The sequence below is a fragment of the Mesitornis unicolor genome, unplaced genomic scaffold (assembly GCF_000695765.1).
Source record: "Mesitornis unicolor isolate BGI_N332 unplaced genomic scaffold, ASM69576v1 scaffold3435, whole genome shotgun sequence".
Lineage (NCBI taxonomy): Eukaryota > Metazoa > Chordata > Aves > Mesitornithiformes > Mesitornithidae > Mesitornis > Mesitornis unicolor.
The window spans coordinates 1-24,317 of NW_010183275.1; the positions used below are offsets into that span (position 1 = coordinate 1).

General features: G+C 40.9%; 2 protein-coding genes across 2 annotated transcripts; one reads left to right on the forward strand and one right to left on the reverse strand.

Annotated features, from left to right (window-relative positions):
* Positions 1–3,913: 3,913 nt before the first annotated feature.
* Positions 3,914–17,726, forward strand: CUZD1 (CUB and zona pellucida-like domains 1; the record flags this gene model as incomplete). Its single annotated transcript, XM_010184056.1, has 10 exons — positions 3,914–4,092; positions 10,169–10,304; positions 10,506–10,720; positions 12,440–12,590; positions 13,551–13,774; positions 14,624–14,799; positions 15,197–15,582; positions 15,952–16,220; positions 16,651–16,733; positions 17,562–17,726. Coding segments are annotated over 10 exons (1,984 nt in total), but the record flags the coding sequence as incomplete, so codon positions are not given.
* Positions 17,727–19,384: 1,658 nt separating this feature from the next.
* Positions 19,385–24,073, reverse strand: LOC104534636 (chromosome unknown open reading frame, human C10orf88). The gene is made up of 6 exons (XM_010184055.1): positions 23,964–24,073; positions 22,990–23,062; positions 22,408–22,420; positions 22,214–22,320; positions 20,974–21,443; positions 19,385–19,613 (listed from the first exon to the last, which is right to left on the reverse strand). Exons 1-6 carry the CDS (start codon positions 24,071–24,073, stop codon positions 19,385–19,387), a joined length of 1,002 nt encoding a protein of 333 aa, XP_010182357.1.
* Between the last annotated feature and the right edge of the window lie 244 nt (positions 24,074–24,317).

Consider the following 24,317-nt stretch of genomic DNA (forward strand, 5'->3'; position numbering starts at 1 on the left):
TTACCACCTGTAAGTAATGCAGCATTACTCTTTTTTACATCCTTAATTCTCTATCAAAGTTATGATCTGATGATGTGTTGGCATGGCTCTGTCTCCACTGTGTGCATAATCTCATGGATCCAGTATTTAACTCTGGAGATAATCCCTTTGGCTTCCCTACAAATCAAGGGATGGAAAATGCTGTTGGTGTTGACAAGGGAGAAATATCTGCGCTGACTAAAGTACTAGGGAAAGGGAAACTGTTGAGGCAGACACAAAACACCAGTACAAATTCAGATTTTCTCTAAATCATCTCACTCCTAGAACGTCACCCTCCACGCACTTTCAGAGTTACATCTCCACTGGCAGTCAAGGTAGTAGGAATCTTTCTGATGTACTCAGTGGCATTTGGGTTGAACCTCAGTTCTCAACAATGGGATTTATCTTTCAGAAAATTTGAATCGCAAGTTCTGCTCAAGAATTGCAAATATTCTGCCCCAGGTGCTTAGATATCAGACTAAGGTTTTCCTGTTAAAGTCAGACCCTATCAGCTACGCATCAGTAAAGGGCAATTGGCTGCCTCAGTAAAACATATATGTGCTGTCAACATATAGGAAACTGCCCTTCAGCTGCCATGCATGCATTTGAGCATGGGAGTCTCTGCCTACACAAAGGAATAAACAGAATTAAACATTGTTCCCATTAAAGCCAGCAATGTGTCATCCTCAGTATTCAAGCTTCTACACTTATTACAGTGTATATTAATTGGTTACATAAAAGCACACATTTTCCTCATTCAGTCTTACTTATTTTCTTTTTTCTTTTTTTTTTTTTTATTTTTTATTAAAAGCCCACCGAAAAACAGACCCAGCACCTATAAACCCAGGTAAGGTATTATCATTTTTTCTTCTTTTTAACTTCTTAACTTCTCTTCCCAAGTGCAGTAAGAGACGTGAGTTGGGAAAGCCCAACAGTTTACTGGCAGAGGGGATTTTCCCACAGGAGAAAGGGAGAAGTAGGAGAGGCCAGGAGCAGAAAAAGAGCTCAGGGATGTTGTGGGTTGCCCAGGGACCACACAACACCAGTACCACTGGTACTATAATGGTATTATACCATTTCCTCTCCACTCAGCTGCTATTTTCCAGCAAGGCCCAAATTTGTATTTGCAAAGCATACTAGTATTTAATCCATGCTGCATTTCACTCCCTGCTTACATATGGTTTATTAACATTAACTTATTTTTCTCCAGTGGACCTTACGTACCTGCCTAAATACATGCGGGTGACGTTGCTAAGATTCTTAATTGGCCTTTGCGGACGGAGGAGGCCTGGGATGCAAAGCATTAAATTACAAGGGTAGGTATTTATTCATGCACATGAGGTGTTCCATCCAAAACGGGCCACCTCGAATGTGGTTTCACAGTGAGTTCTTACACCCTTCAAACATTCAAGTACAACACAATTTGACTAATGTCTCATAACCACATTACTGATTACCAATCATGGTAAAGCTTCACAAAACAACTGTTTTTGCAGCATTCTTGCTGCTTGCCTATGGATCCAGACATCCCTGGAGTCAGTTGTGTTGGAGCTACTGCTCTCTGACACCAGATGATACTGGGAGGGTTCAAAGATGTGACAGAGGGGATTTGGGATGCTGGCATTATCTTGGCTGTCCAGAGGAATCCTTCAGAGACAGCTCTAAGCTTCCACAAAGCAAAGCCCTTCTTTCCAGGGCTAGGCCAGCCTTTAGTTTGTTTTACTTAAGCATAAACAGTACCAGAGTCTCCAGTAAAATTCCAGTGCCTCATTACATGACAGTCTGTAGTGCGAACCGAAAGAAGTTCACACACTGTCATTCTCTTAAAGGCTGATTAAGAGTTAGGGAAGGGAATTGGAAGTGACCACCAGAAGACCCTACACCAATGCCAAAGGCCACCTTGCAGGGAACAGACACCCAAGCAGTCCGCAATGCAGGCCTGGGGTCGCCTCCCATGCCATGTTTCACATGTCATACAAAGGCTATGCCACGTGAAGGCTGGTGGGAACATTTGGGTTTGAAATTGTTGTGTGCCAAGATATTGCAAAAGTTATTCATGTAAATAAGACTCGAAAATATTTTTAAAAATTGATGCCACCCCATGGCTTTGTGAATGACAGGACTCGGCAAGTTGAGATGGACCATCCACAGCATAGCCAAGCATTATATTAATAACACAACAAAATTTATGATTCTAAAAGTTCGTTATTCTAAATTATAGGATATTATCAACCTTCCCTGTTTCACACACTTCCCCGCCGTGCTTCCCTTTCATAACCTCCCTCGTCCGGTCACTTTGTGCACAGCTAAATGCACCCAAAGCAAAGTGACTCTGCAAGTGGGTTATGTACAGCTTTGGCATATAAAGCGGTAGAGTATCCACTCCAACATACAACAGAGAGCAGGATTGAACGAGCTGGGCATTAATGTGCTCACCACACTGACAACACTCCCAACGAGTCAGGCGACAGTCAGGCATGGATGGATTGGTCTTCCTCCATGGCTCCTTCAAACAGATCTTCCACTGTGCTCAGCTGCCATTCTCCATAGGTTTTTTTTTTCCCCTTACTACCTGTCCATGGTGGTGTTTTCCCTCTGGAGGCCTTGAGCTAACTGAACCCAAATCAAGAGTAATTGATTCATCAGTAATTTCACCTCTTATCTCGCATGGCTCTGCAGACTTTCTCACAACTCTGCAATGTCCTCAGCAGGGACCTACAGTTGGGCCACCTCGGGTGTCCTGGGATCCTCTCACCATGTGTAGCTGAGCCCTGATACCCCTCAGCTTCCTTGACTTTCTAGAGACATTCAGGAAAAGGTTTTGGCCGTACTTTGCAGTGCTAAACTCAAAGCCCATCACACCATGACCTATTCCAACAGTGGAAGGATCTGTTTCTGGCAACTTCTACAGGAGGAATACAACTTCTCTTGCCAAACCTTGACTGCTAAACACACAGGAACGCTGGTGCCCAAAAGTTACCTAGTGTTACAGAGTTTCCACACCAGGAAACTCCATCTAGACGATTTATTGTCACATTTGCCTTTTATGATTCACCATCTTTTTCAAAGGCAGTGAGGGCTTTAGCATGTTCAGCCAAACCAAGACTTGTTAATTAATGCTACCCTCTACAGCACAGAGCCAAATCTCACCCTCTTTCCAAAGCTTCATGGCTTTGGACTGTGGCATCTGATTTAGTCAGAAGGGGGTAAGGAAAATCTCAACAGCCATTTCCAAATAATTCCTCATATGTGATTGACTTCACATGGACAAAAACAAACACATACACCAAAGATACACAGACCCAGAACATATTTGAGCACTCACTTGCAAGAAGCAGCAGGATTTTAAATGAACCACCTAATAGGATAAAAACACAGCTTTATTAGTTGGCTTTTCACATTTAATTCACCCTAATATCCTGCTAGAGAAGAACTGCTATAAATTCACAGAAGGTATTTCACAAATTATATAAAAAATTTAGAGAAGGATGAAGCATCTGATGAAAGAGTTTTTGTTGATTTGAAATATGCAAATGTTTCTGCATAGCTCTTCATAAAGTCTAAAGTTGAAATAAAAAATAACTTCAGAAAGATAACAGGCCTACACAGTAACTCTCTCACACATTCAATATTCCATCAGGTGCTTTACATTTATATATTTACATACATGGGTGACATTTCTATAAGTTGTATTACATCTTATACCAACATACACATTTAAGTTCCATACAGTTGCCATCTGTGTTCAGGAGTTTTGTGCTCTGAATCATTAATAACTTCACAGATAAAATATCTGAAGGAGAGTTTCTTGTAACTAATGAAACAAATGGGCTCAGTAACCAGGTCACAATTTTTGTACAACAATTGTGGGTTTTCTCCCTTTTTCTTTTCCCAGGTGCGTAAGGGACCCAGCCTGTGGGAACTACTATTCACCAGGCAATAGGATCATCCAGTTCAACTACAGAGCACACACATACCCAAGAGTTTGCCTACGGTGCAGAGTATTACAGTGCGACAGATACAATCATTCTTTCCAGTACCACCACGGCTATATGAGAGGCAAAAGAAGCGCAAGTAAAGATGTCATTATTATTATCCGCTCCAAATAATAACAGCCCCAATAATGTTTCTTCTGACCAAAAAAAATCATGTGGATTGTTTATATGTGACCAGTGTGTTGCACATCTGCTACTAATTTCTCAAAATACATTATACTAAGGGATGTAAATCTAAAGGTTTCTTAATCTTAACTGTACTTGTGTTCCTTAATTTCAGATCTTTTGGATCTATATTCCAGATTTGTAAAAGCCATAAACTTCAATAAAATACTCTCAGTGACAAAGATTAATTGGATGGCTGTTTTTTCTCGTCAGGACTTTGCTTCCCTCTCACAGTTCTTCCAGGTCTCATCATTGTACTGAATAACTCAAACATAACCCTATGCAGTGCTACAGGCTTGGGGACGAGTGGCTGGAGCTGCCAGGCAGAACAGGACCTGGGGGTGTTGGTGGACAGCAAGTATGACCATGACCCAGCAATGTGCCCTTGTGGCCAAGAAGGCCAATGGCATCCTGGGGCGTATCAGAAGTGGTGGTTGTAGGTCAAGAGAGGTTCTCCTTCCCCTCTACTCTGCCCTGGTGAGACCACATCTGCAATATTGTGTTCAGTTCTGGGCCCTCAGTTCAAGAAGGACAGGAACTGCTTGAAAGAGTTCAGCAGAGCCACAAAGATGATGGAGGGAGTGGAGCATCTCCTGCTGAGGAGCGGCTGAGGGAGCTGGGGCTCCTGAGCTTGGAGCAGAGGAGACTGAGGGGTGCCCTCCTTCATGGGGATCGATTTGTAAAGGGCGAGTGTCAGGAGGAAGGAGCCAGGCTCTGCTCTGGGATGTCCAATGCCAGGACAAGGGGCAATGGTCCCAAGCTGGAGCATAGGAGGTTCAACCTGAACATGAGGAAAAACTTCTTTACTGTGAGGGTGCCAAAGCATGGCCCAGGCTGCCCAGAGAGGTTGTGGAGTCTCCTTGTGTGGAGACACCCAAAACCGTGTTCCTGTGTGACTGCTCCGGTGATCCTGCTCTGGCAGGGGTTGCACTGAGGGAGCTTTTGAGGTCTCTTCCAACTCCTTATATTCTGAGCATTTAAGGAAGATTAATCTGCTCTACAACTGCACATGTCACAGAGCTGCTGTCTGAGCTCACACAGAGACACAAATCAAAGGATAAGCATCCCTTGTAACCAATAATGTCTGAGCAATTATCTTAAACATGAGCTGAGAAATATTTGGAAAAAATACTGTACATGTACTGAGATATAGTCTCTGTAAACTATCATGATCTTTCCATGTCAGTTTATATTACTGGAGAGTAGACCTGTAACAAAATCTACCTCTAAGTTTACTTCATTATAAACCTTTGCTTCAACCTTTTTCTTCCAATATCTGTTCAAATGATATCACTTTGAGCCCAGAGTTTCTGCAACTTAATGTTAAATTGTCCTACTTGGAATGACTTGGTGAAAGAAAGGAAAATAATAATTTTCAATTCGTAATAAAGAAAAATATGTTGGCAGTCGATTGCAGAATTGCACAGTAGTCTCGCAGTCACATCAGGACTAAATTTTGATAGTCTGGTGAACTTGGCCTGAGTGTGAAAAGTATCTTTAAGGCCAACACTCAGTTTCCACACAGTGAGTATGCACAGATTACTCAAACTCATCATGAGAGGCTCTGTACTGAATACAGATGGCCAGCATGTAGGGGCTGTACCACACAAGACAGAAAAATCAACTTTCAGCAACTTTTCCTTTCATGCTTCATACCTTCAAAAAAGGCATTAGAGTCATTCTGAAACTCGGCTTCTCTGAATAACTTTGCCAGCTTTCAAATGCCAAAATCATGCAGATCTCCCATGATGGCTGCAGATCACAGCTCTTACCTGGTGGTTAAGCCTTGGCATCACTGAGCAGGCTCACAGCCAAAGCCCTCATCCTGCAGGACCACAATGCCCGTCCTGAGCCAGATTATTTCCTAATCACACTTACTTCATACACAACTCCATCACTTTCATAACCCCGCCGCTCTGCCTCTCACAAATAATGACTTAAAGTGCTTGAAATCACATTTTCCCTGCTGCTGCACTTCCAGCTGCAGGCAGTGAGAGAAAGTGCCTGTAAATAAGTGTCACAACAGCTGAATCCTTGTTCCTTTGTACCAAAATGCACCTTAATTTGTTCTGAGGATCTGCTATTGTAAAACACCTTCTGTACCCATCTTAAAGGACTGTCATGAAGACTTGCTGGTCATCTTCTTTTGAGGTAGGAGAGGAAATTCAAAGCAGGCCATTAATATTTCAGCGTCACCTGATATCAAACACATCACACTATCAGAACACAGGCTTAGCACAAGGTTTGTAAACAGTTTGGTTGCTCAGCTTTGTAGCCTGAGCACATGGAGCAGCAGCAGCAGCACCACAGACTCGGATCAGTGGAGCTGCCAGCCAGACTCAAGTGTGAGCAGAGGCTCAGCTCTTCAGAAACACTGGGCCACTCCTTAGGGCAGACCCTTAATACCAAATCCAGTGTAAGAAAGTGTCCTAATCATTCATATACAAATAATTCCAAACAGTTTGACTACAACTACCAGAGTAAATTAGCAGGCTGTCATAGTCATAGATACTTTTTACTTTGTTCTGACTGAGTAAAAAGGCTCCACACACCAGTTCACACAATAAAATGGGTTCAAAGTAGATGTTAGAATTCAAACTTTCCTTGCAAGTATGTGTGTAGGCTGAAGAAATGAAAGGCTATGCAGAGTAAATGCAAATTTAGCATTTCCAGAAGCTAAAGGGAATTTAAATGCTATGCAACATCTTTATACTTGTATTCAATGCCTCCACGTTTAAAGGCAGTATAAGTACATTGACATGATGAAGAGAGAGTTGCATTCAAGATCCTTGGAGTAAAAAATCAGAGAGAATTGTTTAAAGAAGACATAGGTCTGAGATTAGAAATGCAAAATCATTACAGATGCATATTTCAGTTTGTTTTATAAAAAGAAAAAACCCCTTTTTTTGCACAAAAGAATGGTTTTATGAAAGAAAGGTACCTGGATGTGTTTCATCTGTGTTGCCATTGGACTTTTCTAGAAAATTGGAACGTATGCCTGTTTGCACAGCTGTGGGATACCTGCTCTCCGTGTTGGAAAGGATCTCAACACTGGACTCCCATGTGAGTGCTGGCTGTTCACGCACCAGGCAGGCACTGCACTGCCCCCCTCAAGGTCAGGGTAACCGCACATCTGTGGCACTGGCACCAGCATGGCCTCCAGAAGCTTGAAACTTTGAGTATCTGTTGCTGCAGCAAGAAATACTCTGAATTTGAAGAGCTTTGGTCATGATGGAAAGACAAAGTAGCAAAGTTTGATGCCTTTTTTTCGTAGCTGCTATTGTGAGACTAAGGAAGTTTTATCTGCAAAGTGGTTGCAGTGCAATCATCTTTTAAATCTGTGACTAACATGAACCTGGCCTTGTTTATGGATGCTTCAGCAACAGGAAATTATTATTCCTGATGACTCTATTACAATAACCCCACATTACAACCTGAGGAAGCCTCAGCAAGGATGGGGAATGATTTGCCCAGTGTAACCTTAAGGGATAGGTGTCAAAATGCAGGTGGGAAAACCCAAGCTCCTGCTGTGCCAAGTGATGAATGCATCTGCCAAGGGCATCTTGCAATCCCTTCCAGAACATTCCCATTGATCTCAACACACTTGAACCGACACTGAATGAAATCAGCAGAAAAACGTGCTTTGAGCTCACAGAGCTGATGAAAGCACCATTAAACTTACTCTACATGGTACATACCAAAAAAAATTGGTCACACCTGTTACTTTCTCATTCATATTTGCTAAAAAGAAACAGAAACTGAGAGATTAAGTCCTCCCTCCGGGACAACGTGTAACAAAAGATGATTAGGAAACAGCAGGGGGTATAAAAGTTAGAAAAGCCTCACCTCCCCAGCTGCCACCAAAATGCAGGCGCCCAGGCAGTTCCTCCTCCTGTCCCTCTTGGCTGCTGTAGCTCTCGCTGGAGACAACTCAATAGTCCTCACTGGTATGGAAATCCAGTCTTTTCTTCACCTGTGAAATTTTGTTAGTTTTTGCACAACAGGTATTTTATAGGCAGCTGAAGGGAAGATTATTAAACACGTCTCTAGAAGTGCATCTTATTTATGTACTGCTGCACAACAGTAACACCTTAATGTGCCAGCAAGTGTTAAAAACGCTTAATAAAACAAAAAAACAATTGGCAATAAATGACTTTCTATGGAAAATTTTTAATTTAAGAACTTGAATTGAAGAGATTTTAGTCTGGAATTGAAATTTGCAGTTATAAATTAATACCATATTTGAGTAACAGGAATGAAGTGATTTAAGTGGGAAACGGTTGCTTTTATTTGCTCATTTTTCCTTTGTTCAATCAGAAGCAATCAGCGATCATTTGTTGCTCAGTTTGGGATAAATTCTGTGCTCAAGTCAGCTAATTTACCAAATTAACTGTGGGTAGCTACTGTAGGATAATTATGTGTTGCTGCAGGGCTGTTCTAGTGGTGCCTGGCTACAAAAGAGCCCAGAGGGACGCAGAGAGAGCATAGGGCAAAGCTGGCCTTGGGATGCTCTTAGAATTGAGAGGTTTCAGATGTGACAAGAAAGGTCTCTCCTAACCCTTTCTTTTGCCTTTGGAGCTCATCAGAAAGTCTGTTTGTTTGGGTTTGTTTTCCTCTGGGACTGCATACACTGCATAGGAAATTCTTCCCGCTGTTTTAGACAATTTATTTTAGATTAATGTTAAAGTAGAAAGCAGATCTTATCCTCATACTGGATTACAAACTTTAGAAAAAATTTCCTGTATAATGGTAATTTCTGCAACTGGTTCATGACTTATTAACATGCATTAAGTGATGTCAGTGATGACACCCACAGATTATTTGGGTTTTTTCATAAAAGGATTGGGTCAAAGTCCATCTAGCCTCGCATCCTGACCCCAGTAACAGTCAAAAGAGGACGCTAAGGTGAGAATATAACTACAAATCTGCATAAAACTTTCGCAGAATACACTCCCAGCCACCAACAGAAATGGTTCAGGACTTCAGGAACAGAGAGGAAGTGTTACCTTTGTGTTTAATAGTTACCAAAGGCTTTTTCTTTCGTGGATTTGACCTGTTTGGTGTTTAACTCTTATCACCCACACCACCTTGCAGCAAAGATCCACCTGCAAAGATGCAGTTCCTGTAGTTTGTTTCAAAACCAGAGCTCACTGGTTTCGTTCCAGACCAGTGAGTTACTGTATTAGAAGATAATATCTCATATTAAGGCTTTTCACGAATTTACAAACCTCCAACACCTCCTTTCTCCCCTAGGTATCTCTCTTCTGCCCCAAAATGCTTCAGTCCTTGTCTGGAAGCTAAATTAAACCTTTGATCATCTTTGTTGCTGTTTTCTGAAGCTTTCCCTGTTTAGCAGTAACCTTTCAGGGATGGAGAGTCAGAACTGTACACAGCAGCAAATATACAGCAAGTCCACACATTGTCCTTCAGAAGCTCAAATCTGAAAAGCTTTTTTGATTCCCTGAGCGTAGGCTCCCAAATGCTTTTAAACTGAGGGCTGAACCTCAGATTCAATGGATTCAATGATCTTCAGGAATTCAGTGTGGGGGGAAGACAGGAGGTTTAAGGAGTTTTGGCCACCAACCTTGCAGAAGCGTTGCTGAGGTGTCCTTTATCACTTGGCATTTCCAGTTTCGCCATTGGCTTCATGTGTGCTTTGTGAGGCCCTAAGTCCCCTTTTTCTCTGCTACTAGGAAAACGAGGATAAAAAGTATTTTCTAAACTTCTAAACACCCTTGCAAGCTGTTTTTGTTGCTGTTCAATAGGCTCACCTCGCTGTGGTGCTTCGCTTCAAGACTCTAAACTTACTTCACTATTTCATTCTCTCAAACTGCAGTAATACAAATTTAAAAAAAAAAAAATTAGCACAACGTTTTGCAGGTCTGTTCCATGATGCAAAAATTCTGGATGGATTGAAACAGGATTAAACACTATTGCATGAGAAAACCTGAGAAACACCCTTGCAAGCTGTTTTTGTTGCTGTTCAATAGGCTCACCTCGCTGTGGTGCTTCGCTTCAAGACCTCAACAAAGCGTTCACGATTGAACTAGATGCAAATGCGGACTGCGTCTGGCAAATTCAGAGGAATACAAATCAAACAATTAGGCTCATTTTCTCCAATTTTAAGTAAGTATTTCCTCTAGATGCTTTTGTACACTTCCATTCCATCAGAATACAGCACAGAAAAATACTGCCTCCAAATATTTCTCCGTATTTCATTTAGTAAAATGCTTATTGATTCTGTGTCATGGCCTCCAAAGAGCCAGTATATCTATCAGTGAGCATAGGTAGTTCTTCATGTTGTTTTGTTTTGTATTTTTTATATAGATTTGCCCCTCCTTCAAGCTGTGAAACAGAAAGTATTAAAGTGTATGATGGTCCCTCAACTAATTCATCTCTCCTTGGACAAATATGTAATGACACCGATGCAGTCCCAGTACTCGAATCATCTTCAGCCAGTTTAACTTTTCGCATAACAACAAACTCCGAGGCTTTCAAACGAAATTTCTTTGTCTTCTATTATTTCTTTTCACCAGATACAAGTAAGTTGGGAGCTAATGCAGTCATTAAACACCATTTGACTTGCAGCATTAAAAGAAAGATTCTCATTAAGGGCAAGTTTGAGACAGCAATTAGAGACTATTAACAGAATCTTGAATGGTGTGGGGAGAAATCAGTGAAATGAAAGAGGCAGCAAAACAACAGCGCACTTGCACGGAGCCTAAAAAGTTAAGTTTTACTCAGAAAAAAGATTGCAAAGAAGACATTATGGGACTCTCCTTTTACTTACAGGCTTCTATTAAATTTACTCAGTTTGCTAATACTGTAGCATTTGCCCAGAAAGAGAATATGCCCACCTGGTCAGAACTCCTGCCGACTACAGGTCACAAGTCAGTAAGGGTTCTCATTCAAAAAGGTCCTTACCGTTTATCCTTAAACCAAGAACAGCTTGGACAAAATCAGTCTTAGCATATGACCAGTTCCTGTGCTTCTGCTGGTCTGAAGGGCATGGTATTAAGCTCTTAAAAGTTTCAATTGTGTAGTTACCACATCCTAGGTTATGCTGCTCCAGTGTTTAACTTTGTTGCTGACAAACTGTGACTTATTCCTGCTCTACATTTATCTTTCTGAGGTTTCCACTGACCTGATTTTATTTTGCCTTTGTCTATTGAGTAAAACGTCTCTCAAAGGTGAAGATTTTGCATTTCCACATAGACCATGACCAAGGCCTTATAGATTTCTCTACTGTAGTCTCTCAGGGTTTCTTTTGGCTGGTGTAGCATCTTCATTACCAGTTTTTCAAGATGGTACCTGATTTAGCCAAAATGCAAATCACAGAATCACAGAATCTCAGAAGTTGGAAGGGACCTCGAAAGCTCATCCAGTCCAACCCCTGCCAGAGCAGGATCACCAGAGCAGCCACACAGGAACACATGCAGGCGGTTTCTGAATGTCTGCAGAGAAGGAGACTCCACAACCTCTCTGGGCAGCCTGGGCCATGCTCCATAACCCTCACACTAACAAAGTTTGTCCTCATGTTCAGCTTGAACCTCCTGCGCCCCCGCTTGGGACCATTGCCCCTTGTCCTGGCATTGGACATCCCAGAGCAGAGCCTGGCTCCTTCCTCCTGACACTGCCCTTTCCAAATGGATCCCCATGAATGAGGGCACCCCTCAGTCTCCTCTGCTCCAAGCTCAAGAGCCCCAGCTCCCTCAGCCGCTCCTCAGCAGGAGATACTCCACTCCCCTCATCATCTTTGCGGCCCTGCTGGACTCTTTCAAGCAATTCCCTGTCCCTCTCGAACTGAGGGCCCAGAACTGAACACAGTATTTCAAAGGCGGTCTCACCAGGGCAGAGTAGAGGGGAAGGAGAACCTCTCTTGACCTACAACCACCACTTCTGATACACCCCAGGATGCCATTGTGCCATATAACCACATTGCTCACAGTTTCAAAGCTAACTCACCTACAGCCATCTCACGTCGACGCTGGACTAAAAGATCCTTGTGGTCCCTTCCAACCTGGTATTCTATGATTCCGTGATTACAATGTGCCTCACAGATAAAGTCTGTTGTCACTGTGGTGTATTTTGGAACATCCATCCCATCTGAAACTCTTGATATCTTTAGTACCTCTAATAATTTCTAGAGGAATGGAATCCTAAAGAAACAACCCAGCTAGGTATATAACTTTAGGTCTTTATTTTTTAATGGTTCACTATATATACCATTATGTTAATAACAATGTATCTACTCTTTTCAGAAGTTGAAAATTGTGGGGGACAATTAACTGGTCCCAGTGGGACACTTACCAGCCCCAACTACCCATCATCTTACCCTGGATTTACATACTGCGTCTGGCACATACAAACAGAAAAAAACTCCAAGATAAACTTAGAGTTCCAGGATTTCTTGTGAGTAAATGCTCTAATGTTCTATTACTCTTCTTTTCATTCTCTATAAAGCCATTACTTTAAATACAGGAAGCAGAAGTGCTTTCAGACTTCTAGGACACTTGGAAAACAAATGTGTTTTGCCAACTCTTACGATAAAGTAATTACAATGTGTTCCACATCACTATCTATTACCCTATAGGTACTGCAGTGCCAACCGTACTGCAGAAAGCATTTCAGGTGACTAGCCATGAGGTGCTGGTCTATTTTAAGCTAGCCTGAATGATCTGAACTTAAATTCATCAGTACAACTAAAGCTTTTGCTAAATAAGGAACCAGTTTAAAACCATCACGTGCACTGTAATTGCAATTTAGAACAGAAATTCAAAAGAATAAAGAAAATATTGCCCTAAGTACATCTTTCTTTGCCCAATGGCCAGCAATGCTGAGAAGATAGCATAGCACTGGCTTATGTATTTCCAAGTATAAGTGCTAATGGATGCATTGGCACAAGGAAACCACACTAGCATGGACTTTCCTGACCCACATGGTTCTTTATGAGGGTCGGTCTCCCACATGTAGTGGGATGATAGCCCCTTTTTTGGCTTTCCCTGCATGAGTTGACACTGTGCGTGGAGGAAAGCCTCAAGACCAAGTGGATTCAAATGGCAGAATCTTCAAGAACATTGTTTGAGATATTCAGGCTGCAGAATGCAGTGTAAGAAGTCAGCATGAAAGGTATAGGATTCTATAGGAAATGGTTACCTTGACCACTGCCCTCCAAGATGTTGCTTTGGCATTATCCACCCACCACAGTACAGATGGTGCTTTTCATGAGGATATTTCCTTTTATTCTCCATTCTTTTATTTCAGTTGTCTGGAATTCATCCAACGCTCACCTGCACTGGATCTCCTATCCAGTATAAGCAATATTCTCTATACTTGGACTTCCCTGTAATTATTTCTTTTCTCCATCTACAGCCTGGAACTAAACAAAAACTGCCAGTTTGACTTTACAGCAGTCTATGATGGCCCCACCACTAACACTGGCTTACTAGGAAAAGTATGTGGCCGTGATCGGCCCACATTTGAATCTTCCTCAAATGTTATGACAGTCGTGCTTTCTACAGACTATGCCAACTCCTACAGAGGGTTTTCTGCTCAGTACACCACTATTCCTCTGGCAGGTCCTGTGGAGCCTGACAGTAAGTACACTTGCTACATCAATAGGATGCTCTTTCTTATTCTCACATACGATTCTTCCTTTCCTTACAAGTATCAAAAAGAACTGATGGCTGATATTGAGGATTTAAGTCTTTTTATTGCTAGTTATTAACCTTCTTTAAATACAAAAAATCTCATTAGTCTCACCTACTGGGCATAAATTATTACCTCAGCCATCTGCAAAAGGAATCCTGTTCTTTCACTTTTTGGTCCTTTTTCTGGCTAGCACCACTGAAAATTTGAGTTTTCCCTTCTTTTAGGCAAAGCAGGCATTGTTACCATCCAAGAGATGCAAAGATAAACTTTTTTTGACTGGTTAGTTCAAATGTTTTTGTTCCCTGAGATACAGAGGAAAATGGTCTACACTGGTTAGTCAGACAGGGTTCACGTATGTTGTAATTTCCTTTCTCCTAAAGCTGGACCATTTTCCTTATTGGTTCCATTTGTTTGCATGCCTATCTTCTCATTAACTGAGGTGCAAAAGGAGCCTCTAAAACTTCATGTCTGCCATAAATCAATTCCTCCTCCACCATTCTGCACCAGCACTTTGACGCTGTTTCCCTTTTATAAAGGCTGTAAATTCATTCTGTTACTTGATTTAAAATTAAACTTTCAGAGTGAATTTTACATGGTTTTACTTATCTTAACATTTTTTAAGCCAAGCATGAGATTTTCTTCCAATTTCTGCATGACCTCAAATGTACACAAGCTATTTCAGACTGACACATCAAGAACCATACAACAGATTCAAGGCTTAGGCCAAGTGAGAGATGATCGTAGCATGGTTTGTAACTCTTCTTTTGTTCTGTCTCTTATTTCTCTATCAATAGCACCAACCCTTACATGCTCTTCTGATAGCATGAAAATTGTTCTGAGCAAGTCTTACCTGGCCTCCCTTGGTTATAACGAAACTCACCTACAGCTGAATGATCCATCTTGCAGCCCAGTTGTAGAAGATTCGGTGATCTTTTCCTTCCCATTAGCCAGCTGTGGAACAACTAAAAAGGTAAAGGGGGAAGAAAGTTCTGAAGCAAACAACAGCTTAAGAATAACAAGAGCTCATAAAAGGAGTTTATGAACAGCACATGAATAAGCTAACAGCAGATTTACTTTCACTTAGCTCATCTGACTGCATGTTTCCAGTCTTGAAGGAGAAAGAACATTTTTCCTCTTTAAGAGCCTGATCAGGGAGCCTTTCAAAGGAAGTCCAAGAGAATCCACAAGTTATTCCCAAATGTTTCATTTCCTCCTCAAGCCATGCTATCAGAAGTAGCGCAATGTTAGAAAGGTATCTTGAGCCTCTGATAAGCATAGCTGGGCAGTTTTGTAGCTTTAGCCAAATTGCTGTCAACTGCGCTGCTCGCATCATCACAACTGAGCACTTCCCCTGATTCCTTTTGCAGGATGAAGGTCAGAGCATCACTTACACCAACATCGTCTCTCTCTTTGCAACCGGCAATGTTGTCACCCGGCAAAAGACCATACAGATCATTGTGAAATGCAAAATGGAAAACAATTCAACCTTAGAAGTCATTTACACAACGAAAAATAATGTAATTCAAAACATAACCACTGTGGGAAGATACAGTGTTAGCATGTCATTCTATGAATCAGATTTCTTCTCCAAGGCTGTACTTCATTCCCCATATTACGTGGACTTGAACCAAACTCTTTTTGCTCAAGTCAGTCTTCATTCCACCGACCCAAATCTTTTGGTGTTTGTTGATACCTGTGTGGCATCCCCAGAGGCTGATTTTGGATCGCTAACGTATGACTTAATTAGAAGTGGGTAAGACCCTACATTGTTTTATGACTGTCTCCTAATATGTGAGGTAGCAATCTAAATGTCAACCATAGCTTCTTTTGTCTCTCTTCCACTTTTCTTTAGTAGACTGCAGTTGGATGCTAAAATTCATAGAAATTTAAAGGCATTACACAAACAGAGCTAGGAAAACAAGCGAGGAAAAAAGCACATCATTGTATGTCCACATGTAAAAATAACAGCCTAGTTAAATGCTCTTATTAGTTAATAGTAATTAGCAAGAATTATTGGGGGATTGGACTAGATGATCTTTTGAGGTCCCTTCCAATCCCTAACGTTCTGTGATTCTGTGATTGTACGTAGACTCCTTTAACAGACCTGTAAATTGTGTTGCAGCTGCAATAAAGATGACACTGTTGTAACCTACCCACCACTTGAACACTATGGAAGATTCAAATTCAACACCTTCAGGTTCCTGCAGAGCCATCCATCAGTTTACCTCCAGTGTGACGTTTTAATTTGTGACAGCAGCGACACAAACTCCCGCTGTACCGAAGGCTGCGTCTCCAGGCGAAAAAGAGCTGTGTCTTCATACACGTGGAAAACTAACACCGTAATAGGTCCCATCCGCCTGAAAAGAGATCTCAGGTCTGCTGATCGCTCAGGTGAGAGGATACATACATTGAAAACCTGGTTAAGCTATTCCTTGTGTAAATCTACTACTTCTGTTTCAGTAATGAATTACATTAGTTCAAAACTAATGTGACATCAGAGCGACAGGTTCGATGAAGTTTGTTTTGTGAAGTGACAGAGGCACTTTTCACACTGACAGACTGATGGCTTTCTGGATTAAGGTGTGCTCTTTGAAGTAGAAAAAGCAGTACTTGCTCCTAGCTACAGGAGCAGTTTATCCAGGACCTGACTGTGTACTCAGAAAGAGTTACGAATGGTGAGATTTCAGACTTTCAAGTGTGGCATTTTTGGAAGAAGCATATTTCTTGAAGCCACAGACTACTTAAAAAGCACATTCCCAGTCATAATGAAGCTTTGTTATACCCTGTGCATCTTCTAACAAGACCACTCAATTCCACTCAGTTTTATATGCTGGTACCACAGAAAAGCTATGTCAGATGATAAACACAGATGACTTATTCCAGGCTAGGTTAAATCCTCGCACTGTATTGCCTATTAGAACAAAAGCACGAAGAGGGCAACCACTGGAGCAGAAATCAGAAGCAAAACGCTTTTAAATCAGAGCTGCAAAGCTGTTTATAAGACAACTAAGCTTTCAGCACCCCAATCAGGCATACTGTATCGAGCCTAAAGCTTCACCTGAGAAAAGCACATTGTGCCACACGCTTTTAGGTGTCAGATCTAAGAAATACTTGGCATAAATCATGTTCTTATAGTAAATAAGCATATTTTCTTTTTTTTTTAATAATTATTATCCTCTCTGATCACTAGCAGCATTTTAAACATGCTCCCATTTATTTCAGTAATGAAAGACTTCGCATCCACATGCTAGAAGCCAGACACATTTATAATGAGAAAAGGATTAAAATGCAAACGGATCACACTCAAAGTATTACAAAGCACAATACTCATAGCATCTTCCACGATGTGCAGAAAAATAATGAGTTTTAACAAGGACCAGCCAGTAAACCATTAGAAGGCAAAGGGTTAGAACCAAAAGTGTCTTTTTTTGCCCCCCTCTGCTTCAGTAACATCTCCCATCTATCTGGTTCTAAAAGATAACAATAATCATTGGTTGGCAGAAATTTGGCTGCAGAGATATCAAAGAATTTGTTGACATTGTGATGCTCTTTTGCACAATTGCTTTATTACAAATTTGTACAACTCTTCAGTACTACAGATTCAGAATCTGCAATTGGTGTGGGTCAGCTCCTCAGAAGCAAAATATGTGAAAAAACTGCTTACTTACTTGTCATTGAAATGACATGGTATTCCAAACTTTAAACACCCTGCTTTGTTTTTTCTCTTCACAGAATCCCTCATTAAAGCAGATGCCGAAGAATCCCCGAACCTGCAACAATACAGTTTCTACACTCTTAAATTTAATTTCAAATATTATCATTGTGGCAGCTGTGATACTAAAATATCGCAATCACCAAGCGGGATATAGCTACCAAAAACTCCAGAGCTCATATTAACTGCTTCAGGATATTTTGAACTTGGGCCAATTTCTATTCAGATTTGTCACCCAAAGAAGGGAGAGGGTGGAAAAAAACCTAAACCAACTGAAAAATCAATAAACTATGAGCCTTAGAATAAAACAATGATTGGAAACGTATTTCAACTTCTTTTGTAATTAAAAAAAACCCAACCCAAACCTCTCAACCTAGTGCTCTATTTTAAACCACTGAGTTGAAAAAAAATATAAGCATCCACCTCAAGCATCTAAACCCAAACTTTACAGGTATAAAGTGACTTCTGAATTACAAGATAACTTAGGTCATTTTTTCTTAAAAAAAAATAACAAAAACAAAAACAAAAATCTCTTTTCAAATCCCTTTGAAACAGCACCTGGCATGAGTTAAGCTGAGGAACAACTGCGAGATGTCTGTTCAAAGCAAATTATCCTCTCTTCAAAATCTACTCCTGTGGGTTGCTACCATCAAGATCTGACAGTCTGCAAAAGACATCAGTTTTTCTGAAGAAAAAGAAAATATGAGGTAGACTAGACAAAGACACTGGATTCTATGTGCCTATGCTGCTTGTCGAGTCAGCGCTTGCTTCCCCTTGAAGAGCTTTTGCTCAGTGCATTAAGACACCAAATACAACCAACACCTGTGCACCCAACTTAGGAGTTTACCATTAAGTTCAAGTGAAATGGGATAGCCCAGAATTCAAGTGGCAATAAACAGAACGAAGTACGAAGCCTGACCTTCCACAAAAGATTGACTTCAAGTCACATTTCTGCCTCCCCAAATGAGAGCAGAACTGATCCAAACAGGTTAAATTAAATATGATGCAGTCAGGTTACTTCTCTGGCCTGAGGTTGGTGAAATGTGGCAGATCCTACCCCAGTACCTTCCAGCTGGCAACAATGTCCCCTTGAGAGGAACCACAAATGAAGTATTTGCATTTCTTAGGATAATGAAACACGGATAAATACAAGTCTGCTAAATGTACATTCATTTCAGTTGTTCAATTAATTTAGAAGGAAATAGTGATAATCTTGGTTTAGATATCCCTTAACGAGCATAGGTTCCTAACCCAGGTGCCTGTACAGCCAGTAAGGCTTTCAGAGAATCCAGGCTGGGGTTTGAGTTCGGATGTCTCCCTAAACCTGACTCTTTCAACAGCCTAAGTCAGGCAATGCCAGTACTACCCTTCCTCTTATAGATGGAGTAATAAACATCTTCAACAGGAGTGCCATTACGATAAACCAAAGGCACAAAGAAACCACATTCTGTTCTACCGGTAGCATGTTACACATCAAATACCAAGACAAAAAAAAGAGTGAACCGATTACGTGTAGGTAAAAAGATAACTGTAACTTGGTTTATTTAGAGTACTTCTCCACTGTTCAAACCGAAACTGGGAAACTGTTTCATATGGCTTTAAGCAATGCTCTTTAAATAAATAAGCCACAAAGGGCATAAAAAATTCTTACAGTTAGGAAAAAACACACATTAAGATCTTTCATAAAACTAGCAACTGTGTACAATAGTGGATAAAATTACAGTAACAAAACGCAAGTCAGCAACACCGAGGTTCTTTACAGTTGTATCTCCATAAATACTAAGCTTTGTAAAGTATAATTGCCCTCAAATCACTTACGTTGAAGTCCTGTATCTACATGCATCTATCTCTCTCCATTAGAGAACCCCTCGCTAGAATCATAGTGCGCTTGTGAAATTTTGTTTGGCTTTGAGTTCTGAACCAAGTCCATCAAGAGAACCATTTTATTATCTATGTGTGTCTGAAGAGCCTGGATTTGGCGATCGATATAGTCCATTAGTTTTTTCTCCATCAAATCCATATTTTTTGATATTATCTTTTCCAAATAGGAGCAAATGGGCTGTTGTTCGACTCTGTGAAAAGAAGAAATACAAAAATAAACATAACCTATTTCTTAATGACAGGTAGCATGAAGGAGATCTGGGCACTTGAACTTCTTTTAAATGTAAAATCTCATTTATTAGACAAAAAACTTTGGATTATAGTAGGTTTTTAGCACAAGTAAAATACCTTGCCCTATTAAATCTCAGATTTTTTTGTAAGCATGCTAGGGTACACAGCTGTCTTCTTTCAACCTTACTTTCTCAAAGGCTTAATTACTCATTATACAGCTTAGTTGTGTGGATTTTCACAGAATCCCAGAACGTTAGGGATTGGAAGGGACCTCAAAAGATCATCCAGTCCAATCCCCCTGCCAGAGCAGGAACACCCAGATGAGGTTACACAGGAAGGCGTCCAGGCGGGTTTTGAATGTCTCCAGAGAAGGAGACTCCACAACCTCTCTGGGCAGCCTGGTCCAGTGCTCTGTTACCCTCACTGAGAAGAAGTTTCTTCTCAAATTTAAGTGGAACCTCCTGTGTTCCAGTTTGTGCCCATTACCCCTTGTCTTATCATTGTTTGTCACTGAGAAGAGCCTGGCTCCATCCTCATGACACTCACCCTTTAAATATTTATAAACATGAATGAGGTCTCCCCTCATTCTCCTCTTCTGCAAACTGAAGAGACCCAGCTCCCTCAGCTGCTCCTCATAAGGGAGATGCTTGAGTTATTATACATAACTCAACAGTATACACACAGTTCTAATTTTGTGGCAGGCTTTCTTCTTCTCAGCTAAAGCATTTCAAAAGTTACACAAACTAGGAATATTAAAACCCCCATTCCTACATCTCACCATTTCCAGTACTGTTCCTTAGGTATAAAACTGGGTGCACTACTACTACTACTACAGAGTTTGCACTGTTCATGCCAACAAATGGGGGGGACAGGAAAGATCAGTAGGATGAGATACACTAAGTACAACAGAAAGGTTGTGGCACAGTGTGAAAAAAGGAAGAGAAAATAATTTAGGAGGTAAAAGCAGTCAAAATGAAAATGTAGTAAGGAACAAGAAAGACAAACTACTTGTATATGGAATTGCAGAAACATCATACTTTTTTTGAAACCATAAAAGGTGAAGTGGAGGCAAAAGACACAAACAGTTCAATAGCAACACTGATGTTATTTTTTCTGAAAAAACTCCTATAATCAAGCAGCTCATCTGAAAAATTCACTGTAATCATGTTCATCACCACACAGCCTTCAGAACTACACATTTTAAGACACATTATGGCTGTTAACAAGAATAAAATGCTTACATTAGGTATTTTATTTTTTAAACTTTTCAATAAATACAGTCAAACTATTAGTTTAATAAGTGTGCAAGACTTAACTTACCCATCACACTGAATGCCTTCCTCTTTAGTCAGTGCACTTTTCCCAAAACGCCTATCCCCATCTTTTAGCCGAAGATGATTAACCTGACTACATATGTTTTGAAGAAAAGGAAGAAGCACCTGTGGGTTAGCTACATTTGGGGTTTCGCTTGCTTCTTGCTGCGTATGCAAAGATCCCATGACTTTAAAACAATTTCTGAGGTCAAACGTATTTTGCTGGGTAGTAAGTCTTTCAGAATCAGAAGAATCCCCTCTTTCAGGTAGCTGCGTGTTCGGATCGCAACTTATTTTTAAGTCTTCATGTTCTGTTTCACTTGTTACATGGTTTTTGACAGGCAAAGGTTCGCTGGCTGATTGATCTCGTGATGTCTGAACAGCTGCACTGAGCAATCCATCTATTGCATGGTCACTTCCAAAGTCTGAATGCTTCCCAAAGATCCAGTTAAGTTTGTCTCCAAGAGGTAAACTGTTCTGATGAAAAGAAAAACAAATTGGTTAATATTTAAATATTAAAATATACTGGAAGTTACACAATAATAATAGATGCTTTATAACTCTTCATAATTAGAGCATTCTCCTAGCATGATGTAAAGATTTTAAAAGTAGTTGTGAATCATATTCTTAGGGAAAAGCAGAGAAAAAGATTTTCCCTGTGCATATTATGTTAATTATCTTGTCAGTCTCTAAGTAACAAACCAGTTTTACCGACTTCATTTTTACCATCCTATGGCTCCAAGATTGAACATTATTAACATCAGATGGATTCAGAATTCTGTTTAAATAGCCTGCTTTGCAGGATTAGGATTGAAATCAAATAAACACTCTGTAAGAGCATGTTCCCATTAGTTGATGGTGACATGCTTTTAGTAACAATAAAAGAGACTAATCACTCTACCTACACCGCAAGAGTGACAAGGAACATGCCCACAGTCTTAACAAGCAGTGACAATGAAAACAAACACGAGGAGAGTAGGGTGGCAGTGAAGTTTAAAATTATAATGATGCAGAGTTCTTAACTCTGGCCTTTGTGTATGCACAGTGATTCCTTGAGTACACAACCTTCATTCATTGCACTCCCTTAAATAAGGGTGCCAATAGCTAAATCAGGATTAAAATGGTAGAAAGCGTGGGTTAAAAATCTTTTTCAGCAAATCAGTTTAGAACATGCTGAACTGTTACAGAAGGTTAAGGTCACTGATCAGTACTATTTATGTCTATGGAAAAGCATAATAATAACTTACTTTCTGCTGATATCGGACCATGTCCATGAGCTGCTGAGCACCTGGAGACAACTTCGATCCCATAGACTCCATTATAGTTTGCACTCTGTCTAGATCTATGCTGGAGCCTAGTGAAGGAAAATCAGTTGCTAGTTTTGCAGACACTGTTTTCACTTCTACAATTATTTTACTGATGAGTACTCTCTGTTTCTCACCAATGGAGAGCAGCTATGCAAGAAGGAAAAAAAATATTTTGGTTAGGAAAAACAAATACTTTCATGTTTTCTTTGTATGTATGGGATAATGCATTATTCTTCGAGGCTTGGCAAAAACAATGCTGAACTTTTTTCCAGGGAAATTAAGCCGATTTCTCCTTGCTATTGCTCTTCAAAAAATTTTGACTGAAACAGAGGTGCCTGCATGACCCAAAGACAAATCAGGCCTTGATCTTCTAAGCATTTAAAAGCAGTGGCCATACAGATCATGATAAAGCTATTTTACTGCATCAGAGTTCTAACTGCATAGTCACTGCTGCAGTTTTTCTGGTTCATGAAATTCTTTTTTCCGCTCAGAGAATATTACAGTTGTCACAGAAATATTAAGTCTTCATAAAAAGAAAACTGTGATACAAATTTAAAAGGAGAGCTCTGCTATCAAGACAAAATGCTGTCTAACAGATTTTTAAGTGACTATATGAAGGGTATAAAACCAGCAATTTGACTAAGAACAAGGCAATTTAGTCAATTAAGTGATTAAAAGGACAAAGAAAAGTAAAACAATTCTGTTCAACTCCCTACCTTAATCCTACAGGAGGCTGCAGGGCATTCGAACTTAAAGTACTTTTTGTATAAAGTAACCTTTTCAGTTTCGCTAGAAAAATAAAATAAATGAGCTGTGACATCACTATATAAAATACTTTTTTCTTTAGTAGAAATACACTATAGTGGTAAATATTTAGAGAAGAAAGAAGACAGGAACATGTTTCTAATGTGCTATAGCAGTTTAATGCTTATATTCACCTTAATTTAATCAGATACATAAGTAAAATAGGATTTGCATGCCTATGTACTTTATCTACTAGAGAAGCTTTTGAGGTTCAGTACGTTATTCACACACCTTCCCTGAGGCTCTGAGTTGGCTGTTTTTATTTAGCTAATTAATAAGCAGATGTGCCGTGTAATGACTTAAAAGCAAAAGAGCAGACATCACTTTAATCCTTCTGGCAAGGCATGGAAGAAAGTATTGAAGGGGAAAACAAATAGTTCTTTTTTATTTTCTCTCTTGTTCTCAAAGTGTGAGGACTACGTATCAGAGACAAGAGAACTTTTGGTAAAGATCAGATAAAAGAGATGAGCAGATTTGTTGCCTAGGAAAATTAAACAGTACAGCGAAGTTGCAACTGCCCTAACTCCTTCTGCAGTCTTACAAAACAGAAGAGTAGTGCTTCAGAGTAGCACTTTATAACTTACTGAATTAAAGGTTTCGCTAGTTACAAAAGAACAAAAATGCAACTAGCACAACTGCAGCCTTACATCTTCATCAGAGGCAGCATCTGATCAGGCCACCAGTGACCCTGCCAGTTGTGTGCAGACCTCCAATACAGACTGAACTGGGTGGTGCAGACACCAGGTCTTTTACCTTACAGATACACAGAGAACGACATTGCCGGTAAGTGAAGGACCAGACTGTGTTAAGCAACCCCCCGACGCCCATCTCCCGCTCCAAGCACCCCTGATGCCCGCGATGGCTGCGGCCAGAGGCCGCCACTTACCCCGGGGGCCGGAGGGCGCCCAGGCTCTCACCGCGGCCGGTCCCGCAGTACTCCTCGCCCGCATACACCTCCATGTTCCGGGCCTCGCTCAGGATACTGACGGAGACCATCTCCCCGGCGCCGGCCGGCCGGCACTCCAGGTGTAACACACACGGTGCTTCGCTGCCGCCGCCCGCCCGTCTCTCCACCACGACGGCCTCGGTGCTGCACGGAGAAAGAGCCACGGCCGCGTTGCCCCGCCAGGCCCGCTCCAGCCCCCGTCGCCCGCTCTCCCGCCCAGGCCCAGCCCGGCATCCCCTCACGCCGCCCACTTGGCCACAGCTGCCTGAGGAAAGGCAATGGGGCGACATGGTC